The sequence below is a fragment of the Xyrauchen texanus genome, chromosome 27 (genome assembly GCF_025860055.1).
Source record: "Xyrauchen texanus isolate HMW12.3.18 chromosome 27, RBS_HiC_50CHRs, whole genome shotgun sequence".
In the NCBI taxonomy this organism is placed as follows: domain Eukaryota; kingdom Metazoa; phylum Chordata; class Actinopteri; order Cypriniformes; family Catostomidae; genus Xyrauchen; species Xyrauchen texanus.
Window position 1 is genome coordinate 32836736 of NC_068302.1, and position 9194 is coordinate 32845929.

The 9194-nt window shown below is 38.3% G+C and overlaps 1 protein-coding gene across 1 annotated transcript in view; it reads right to left on the reverse strand.

Annotated features, from left to right (window-relative positions):
- The window catches only part of LOC127621128 (voltage-dependent R-type calcium channel subunit alpha-1E-like), a 158024-nt gene extending 149090 nt beyond the window's left edge, over positions 1 to 8934 (reverse strand). Inside the window, exon 1 of the mRNA XM_052094594.1 lies at positions 8465 to 8934. Coding sequence (XP_051950554.1) covers positions 8465 to 8934 — 470 coding nt within the window. The remainder of the gene's footprint in view (positions 1 to 8464) is intronic.
- Positions 8935 to 9194: the final 260 nt, after the last annotated feature.

Consider the following 9194-nt stretch of genomic DNA (forward strand, 5'->3'; position numbering starts at 1 on the left):
GAGGACGAATCTCAATTGCCTCCGCATTTGAGACAGTGAATCCGCGCATCTTATCACGTGGCTTGTTGAGCATGTTACTGCAGAGATATAGCATGTGTGGAGGCTTCACGCTATTCTCCACGGTATCCAGAAAGTATTTTAACATAAAGAATTACACACTTCACCTTTAAATATTTGTTGTTCTATTAGAATAGTCTAAAAGACCACTTTAAATATTCTAAAAATAAAAAATTACATTACCATACATTAGAACCATACAGCGGCTTGAATGGTGCCAATATCGTGCTGATTCATGTTTTTCAGGGATCTAGTACATTATTGAGCAAAGTGTGTTTAAAGCTGCCCATGTTTAACAGGAGGGTCAAAGGTCAGTATCAGTGAGAGGTTTCATTAGACCTTGAAAGCATCTGCTCCAGCCACTTTTCGAGAGTTTCCTCCGCGATTTTGGCACAATCAACGGCAAGGTTTCCATGGCAATGCCGATGACTTGTACCACTCTAAATACACTCGAAAGTCAACTGGGAGATGAAAACATTGTCTGTCTGGACTGCACCAGTGCTTTTGTCTACCTTCATCTGTGGAATTATTTTGACAGTCCTTAATCACCCAACCAGCGCAAGTATCAACAAACCATTAGGCATATGTACAGACATTGGCGATAATTTCCTTGTGTATATTGCAAAGTGCAACTGCCTCTGCATGTGTGTTAAATGACACATTTGATAAGTTGATAAATTTTTTTCTCTCTCTTTATGTCTTTTTCCTGTCTGCTATTTAACAACTGATTAGAGACTCACACGCAGTCACACTGTGCACACATTCACACACACATACACTGCAGTCACGCAACACACCCCCATGTAACCAGGTTTTAGTCCAGTTGCATATCTGTCTAAAGAATTTGGACTGATCTAAGACAGAAAACTATATGACAAAGCTCAAAGATTAACTGTTATGCCGTTCCCATTTCTCTTATTAGCTGCTTGGCATTAGTGTGTGGTGAAAATGAAAGCACATAAATCCAACTAGTGCTCTGTATTTTAGAACACACTCACACAATACACTTACAACAGATGGAAAAACCTGGCCATTATCTAAACCACTGAACATTTTAAAACATCTTAAAGTCTTTGAAAAGAACAAAATTAAAGTTTGTCCTTATATGTTTCTGGTAGGGATGCACCGATCCGATAACTGGATCGGTATCGGCTCCGATACTGAAGTTTTTAGATGGATCGGGTATCGGTCCGACGAGCCCGATCCAAAACTCAATAAACTAAATAAAAGAACCATAAAAACACAATTAAAGTAGTTCATATGACTCGTGCATTTTATTCAAAGCCACTTAATGACGTGCGATAGTGCTGTTAATCACAAAAGGCTGTGTTTAATAAATAAATATATAAAACGCTCCAGCGTGTCAGTGAATGACACTGCTCTGTTGACACACACACTCGTGGCTATTTTTAGCCTTCACGCGTTGTGCAATATTTGAGCGCTACTCACAAACAACATCTTAATAGTTCGGGTCACTTATAATATGCATTTAGAATGGCACTGGAGGTGCATTTTACCAAAATTTGAATAAGAATCGAATTAAACTACTGTGAACTTGCCTACAAACAGACACACTTACAGGAATTCCAGGAGAGTTCTGAATGTCAAAATAAAAGCTTGAGGGTCTAAAAGTTAAAGGTGCACGATTGAGATATATTACTATATATTACTATTATAATATATTATATATTTTTTTACAAATTATAATAATATTTAAGCTGAATGGGTTACAAAAAATAAATGTGTGAATGAAAAGTGAGCTGATATCTTACAACTAAATGAACAAAAAAAGAGATCTGAATCCTTTAAATTCCAGATGCAAATAAAATGGCTTCTTTTCTACTGATGACTTACACTCACCTAAAGGATTATTAGGAACACCTGTTCAATTTCTCATTAATGCAATTATCTAATCAACCAATCACATGGCAGTTGCTTCAATGCATTTAGGGGTGTGGTCCTGGTCAAGACAATCTCCTGAACTCCAAACTGAATGTCAGAATGGGAAAGAAAGGTGATTTAAGCAATTTTGAGCATGGCATGGTTGTTGGTGCCAGACGGGCCGGTCTGAGTATTTCACAATCTGCTCAGTTACTGGGATTTTCACGCACAACCATTTCTAGGGTTTACAAAGAATGGCGTGAAAAGGGAAAAACATCCAGTATGCGGCAGTCCTATGGGCGAAAATGCCTTGTTGATGCTAGAGGTCAGAGGAGAATGGGCTGACTGATTCAAGCTGATAGAAGAGCAACTTTGCCTGAAATAACCACTCGTTACAACCGAGGTATGCAGCAAAGCATTTGTGAAGCCACAACACGCACAACCTTGAGGCGGATGGGCTACAACAGCAGAAGACCCCACCGGGTACCACTCATCTCCACTACAAATAGGAAAAAGAGGCTACAATTTGCAAGCGCTCACCAAAATTGGACAGTTGAAGACTGGAAAAATGTTGCCTGGTCTGATGAGTCTCGATTTCTGTTGAGACATTCAGATGGTAGAGTCAGAATTTGGCGTAAACAGAATGAGAACATGGATCCATCATGCCTTGTTACCACTGTGCAGGCTGGTGGTGGTGGTGTAATGGTGTGGGGGATGTTTTCGTGGCACACTTTAGGCCCCTTAGTGTCAATTGGGCATCGTTTAAATGCCACGGTCTACCTGAGCATTGTTTCTGACCATGTCCATCCTTTTATGGCCACCATGTACCCATCCTCTGATGGCTACTTCCAGCAGGATAATGCACCATGTCACAAAGCTCGAATCATTTCAAATTGGTTTCTTGAACATGACAATGAGTTAACTGTACTATAATGGCCCCCACAATCACCAGATCTCAACCCATTAGAGCATCTTTGGGATGTGGTGGAACGGGAGCTTTGTGCCCTGGATGTGCATCCCACAAATCTCCATCAACTGCAAGATGCTATCCTATCAATATGGGCCAACATTTCTAAAGAATGCTTTCAGCACCTTGTTGAATCAATGCCACGTAGAATTAAGGCAGTTCTGAAGGCGAAAGGGGGTCAAACACAGTATTAGTATGGTGTTCCTAATAATCCTTTAGGTGAGTGTATACTAGGATTACTGTACATTTTTCTGCTACATTATCCAGTATACTAGTTAATAATAAAGTGTTTCTTAATAAGGTATACATTTATATTGAAATAATGTTAAGTAAGAGGTTTGTGTTTCTTTACATATTAAAGAGTACACCCAATTAAGGTATTAGACTTTTGCACTGTACTGCATATGTTCACATAATACATATATGTTAAATTGATTTATGTGGTCAAAATCTTGCATAAAATACAAACACTCTGTTTGAAAAAGATCATCTGCAGCAGTCGTGTCCACATGAGTTCTCGTATGAGTTTTATTTTTCAGTCGAGTACAGTCTTTACAACCCCCACCCTTCCCCCTGCCTCACACTATTCATTTTCTCCCTCAAAGCAAGCGCACAGCTGAAAAGTCTTAATTATCCAGCAGGGCTAGATTGATGAGAGCCATGTACTCGTGAACAGCTTCAGGTTAAAGCAGTCTTCTGTATTGGAAGAAGTGTTTCCTTTTTTAATCTAGATGTACAATTCTAACAAATACTGTAGAAAATAAAAAAAACTCAAGCACTGAACTGATGGTTTTATCAGAAACAGCTTACAGTATAAGGGAGACCGGGGCTAGATGTCACACTCACACTCCGGTGAATATTTCTCAGGGTTTTATAGACAGATTTAAAGTGTTAGTTATAGTTATAGTTCACCCAAAAATAAAATTCTCTCATCATTTACTCACCCTCATGACATCCCAGATGTGTATGACTTTCTTTCTTCTGCTGAACACAAATTAAGATTTTTAGAAGAATATCTCAGCTCTGTAGGTCCTCACAATGCAAGTGAATGGTGACCAGGCTGAATGGTGTTCTGCTGAAGAAAGAAATTCATATACATCTGGGATGGCTTGAGGGTGAGTAAATAATGAGAGAATGTTCATTTTTGGGTGAACTATCCCTTTAACTACATGTTAACACTTTCTGGGGCATGTTGTGACATTATATGAGATCAATTTATTGGATATGCCATTATAATGGCCTAGAATTGGCTTTTTAGCTCAATTTAAACAGTAGAACTATTATGAAATGACTCATGATATAGCGAATACTGTATGTATAATGGAAATAAGAGGTTAAATTCCATATAAAACCTGTGACAACTATGAAATGAAAATTCTGTCATAATTTACTCAACTTTATGTAGTTCCAAACCCATATGAATTTCTTTGATAGAACACAAAAGGAGATTTTAGGCATAGTGTTAGCCTCAGACACCATTCACTTTCATTAATCTTTTTTTCATGCAATCAAATTTAATGGTGACTGAGGATAACATTTTGCCAAACATCTTGACGTGTTCCACAGAACAAAGAAAGTCTTATGCCTATACAGCAGGGTTAGAACAATTATGTAAATTATGAAAATTTTAATTTCTGCGTAAACTATCCCTTTAAATATTGCTACACCAAGAGACAATTTGACATTTAAAAAGTTCTATCTGTATGTCAAAGCAGGGGTTCTTTTGACAACCTTTTGACTTTTTGAAACAATATAGAGAATATAGGTTAGACTGTGACAGTTAAAACAGTTTGGTCTCAATGAGCTGTTAAAACTCATTAATTGCTATCCCATCAGTCTTACAGATTAATGTGTCAAAGAGATTTGATTAATACGTCTATTATTCTCTTAACTATTTTCAAGGCCACACACTGACAAAAGTATTCTAAAGAACGGGTGCACACAAAAACACGTCTAACACACACACACACACACACACACACACACACACACACACACACACACACACACACACACACACAGATGTTGGTGCAGCTATCATTATGAGGACTCTCCATAGACATAATGATTTTTACACTGTACAAACTATAGATTCTATCCCATAACCCTACCCATAAACCTAACCCTCTCATAAAAAAATTAATTTGCATTTTTAAAAAACATAGTTTAGTATGTTTTTTAAGTGATTTGAATTATGGGGACACTAGAAATGTCCTCATGAATTTATAGCATAATAACCTTGTAATTACCAGTTTGTAACCTTAAAAAATGTCCTCATAAACCATTAAACCTAAATCTAAATGAGGACATACCATAGTAATTTATAGTTTTTATATATAATATAGTATAGCTATATAAAGCTTATTTAAACCCACACACTTCATCTCGTAGCAACAGTACATCAAAATGTCATTTAATTCACACAAATCAAACACTGGATTGCATCTCTTTATTATAATTTTACATTCATCTGATGTCGTTATTCATCATCCTGTCTAATTAAAATCCCTTTCAGACACATTCCCATCTCTGTATTTGAATTTGTTTAAAGAATGTACCAGAGAACAAACCAGTTGCTGAGACATGCTGTCCGGCTCAGCTGGATCTTAGCTAGATCTAAATATGCAGAGCCTGTATGTGTGCCTCTGAGCTGTTGGGTCATTATACCTCCACCCAGTCATATTGTGTTTAAATCCAAATGAAAGGTAACCATTTCTGTAGTGCAATGCTCCAGCACTTGCGGGACTCTTTAGCAGGCCACTGCCACAACATACTGACAGCTCTGCCCTGATTATGCAATAGTTCATCAATAGACTTTTAATGCTGTAACTTATCAAAGATACTATAGAGAAACAATCCAAAGAGTTCTACAATAAATACATTTAAGAAAGTTGTTTCACAATTGTTTTTGTATGATCCAGCGGTTCTCAAACTGGTGGGTGACAGTTAGGCAAATTTCTTTGAAAAGGTCAGGGAAAGCAGTGGAAACAAATGCTAAATGTAAATAATAAAATGCAACTGACAATACAACTGTTCATAGTTAGGATAGCAAAATAAAAAAGGCTGGTCAAATTTTAAAGGGAAAGAGAAAACATATCTTGTTGACATCAAAATACAGCCCACACTACCTTATATGTGCATTCACTTGCAGCAAGGATAAACATGGTTTGTGCCGACCACAATTTGTTTTGTGCAGTGAATTATTGGCTGCATGAAACCATCAAAATTCAAGAGAGATTTAGAAATCAAAATGGTCTTTTTTTCCATTCTGCTCAAAGAGTCCTTTTACTTAAACGATTGAATTGAAAATCTTTATTAATGATGCAACACACCTATAATTTTCCAGTGTTATGACAAGTACTATATAAGTTACTGATAACAATAAGCTCACAGAAAGTGTATTAAATTGAGAGCCCACTTTTCTCCTGGTTAAACGACTGTCAAACCCACACCTGTAAGTCTAATGAAAAATACAGAGATTGAAGACTTGCCCTCAAAAGCACACAAAGTCAGTTTTGTCATGCACAAGCATCACCAAAGGTACTTAATGCATGGAATCCCATGTTTCCCTACCTTCTTGCTTGTAACCTGAAATAATCTAGAATCTTATCGTTATGGGAACACATGATTGTCTGGCCCACTTTGGAAGTAAACTGATAATGTTTTTTAAAACTGTGTAACAAAATTATTATTATTGTTTTGGTTCTTGGGTAGTAAGTGTTATTTCCTAATTGCGTATGCCTCAAAAGTAAAGAAAATGGCTATTATTCCCCACAAACTTTGCTTTTGTGACAAGGATGGTGATATTTTGAAATGTACATATTTTCAAGAACATTCCAGATAGATTCAGTGCTGAGTAAACTTGGAGTAACATCTAGAACTTTCTAGAACTTTCCAGTAATATAAATAGTAGTATAAATACAGGGGCCTTAAGCCCACCAGTTCAGTTTAGTTTCAGCTGCCTAAGTGAATACATATCAAGACCTTCCTGGATGCCTTGAAGTATGATGAGTATGGCTGGGAGGTCATAGGAGACTTAAAAATGGTGGCATTCCTGATGGGTCGCCAAGGCGGTTTTACCAAGTTTCCATGCTATCTTTGCCTTTGGGACAACAGGGACACTACCACAGGCGGTACTGGCCACAGCAGACTGAGTTCTCTGTGGGGAGGAACAACATCAACATCAAGTGGGAGCCACTGTTGGACCCCCGGAAGGTGCTAATGCCACCACTGCACATCAAATTGGGCCTTATGAAACAACAAGTACCTTCAAGACTTCTTCCCTAAGCTGTCTGAGGCAAAGGTCAAAGCTGGTGTCTTAATCAGACCATAGATAATGAAGATCCTGGAGTGCAATGAATTCCCCAAGAAGCTATTAAGGAGAAAGTGGCTTGGAACCGCTTTGTCGTAGTGGTTCGGGGCATCCTGGACAATCACAAGGCTGAAAACTATGTGGAGCTGGTTGAGAAATAATGCACAATGGGCTGTAGGATGTCCCTCAAAGTCCATATCTTTGACACTCATTTTGATTCAAGGAGAACACGGGAGCATACTCGGAGGAGCAAGGCAAGTGCTTCTATCAGGATATGCTGGACTTTGAACGGCGCTACCAAGGACAGTAGAACGAGAACATGATGGGAGACTACATTTGGGGGCTGATTCGTGAAAGTGATTTACAGTATAATCATAAATCTCGAAAAACTACTCATTTCTAAATCTTTTGTAGTCATTTTTGTATTACTTTATTATAAATACATACATTTTGGATTCATATGTTGTTGTTTTCTGACTTTATTTGAACGAAAAGTTACAAATTAGCCCGTTTTCTCATTGGAAATAGGTACATTTCAAAATATCACTGTCTTGGTCACAAAAGCAAAGTTTGTGGGGAAAAATAGCCATTTTCTATACTTTTGAGGCATAAGCAATTAGAAAATAACACTTAACCCAGGATGTACCCAGGATGTTACGAGCTGACTGCCATCAGCTCATAATGTGTGTGTTATACCTGTGCCTCTTCCATGCCGTGACTGGCTTCAGTAAATACTATGTCGCTATTACAACAGACTACATTGAATGGAATGCAACTGGCAGTGAATTAAAGCACACAAATTAGGCTTTTAATTTAAATGTTGGCTGATAGTAATGTATCAATGCTTCAAAAATGTATAGATAAAATAATGTGCTGATCAATAATCAATATTTTGTGTTAACATGATTTTAGTGTGAAAAGTTATATCCAATTTCACAGCTTTGTTGCCAGGTTGACATTAAGCTGTAAACATGCTAAAATAACAATTTAAACAACTTTACAGATCAAATAATACACCTTTTAACAGAAAAATGTATGTGCTTTTATAAATGATAAGCTTCACATTTCTGTCAAACCAATGGAAGATGGGAGAAGTATTTTGTTTGAAAACAGTGATTATTTTGGCAATTCCATTTGGTGACACACTTCAGCTTTAATTCAAGTAAATTCTACTATCATTATGAGCCAGCAAAAACATATGTACATCTTATTAAACTGCATGCTGTGTGTATGCATGTGCCACTTACTCCCATTCCTTGCGTCGGGCCTGTGGGGTGCTCTGAATCTTGTGTGCCTGGTGTGCTTTAATGATGTCACGTTGTTCGATAATTCCCCCCCTGCGCCGTTTAATGATATTCGGGCTGACGTGCATGTCGGGGTCCAGACCCAATGGCCCCTCGCATGACCCCCCCAGATCCAGGGAGGATGGGGCCAGGCCCATCGGATGGGCATGGGGGACGTAGAGGGTGTTGAAACTGGATGCATGGGACAGGAAATTGACCGCCAGGCTCTGGGGCTCCAGGAGGGAGCAAGTGCGGGAGCCATCCTCCAGTGTTCCTCGGTGCTTAAGCCAGGCCTCTGGGTCCTGAGGATGGAGCAGATAGCTTCGTGGAGATGGGCTACTACCACACACACCCTGACTGAATGACGGGACAGCCAGATCATTACGGTCAGAGAGGGACTGAGCGCTGACCGAACAGGTGCCCAATTCCAACATTCTGAGGCCAGATTCTCAGCATTGTTCTGTCAACAGAGGAAAAGAGAGAGGAACAAAGGGTTACCATGGAAAAGACCAACTAATGATCTATTTGTGATGTAATAGAGTAGTCCAGTTTGAAGTCCTAAAACCTGGAACCCATGGGTACATTTTATTTACATTTAACCATTTGGCACATTTTATCATTATGTGTGTTTTATTATGTGTTGGTCTAGAGTTTATGTAAGTAAATAAAGTAAAGAATTTGCAGTGTGATATTT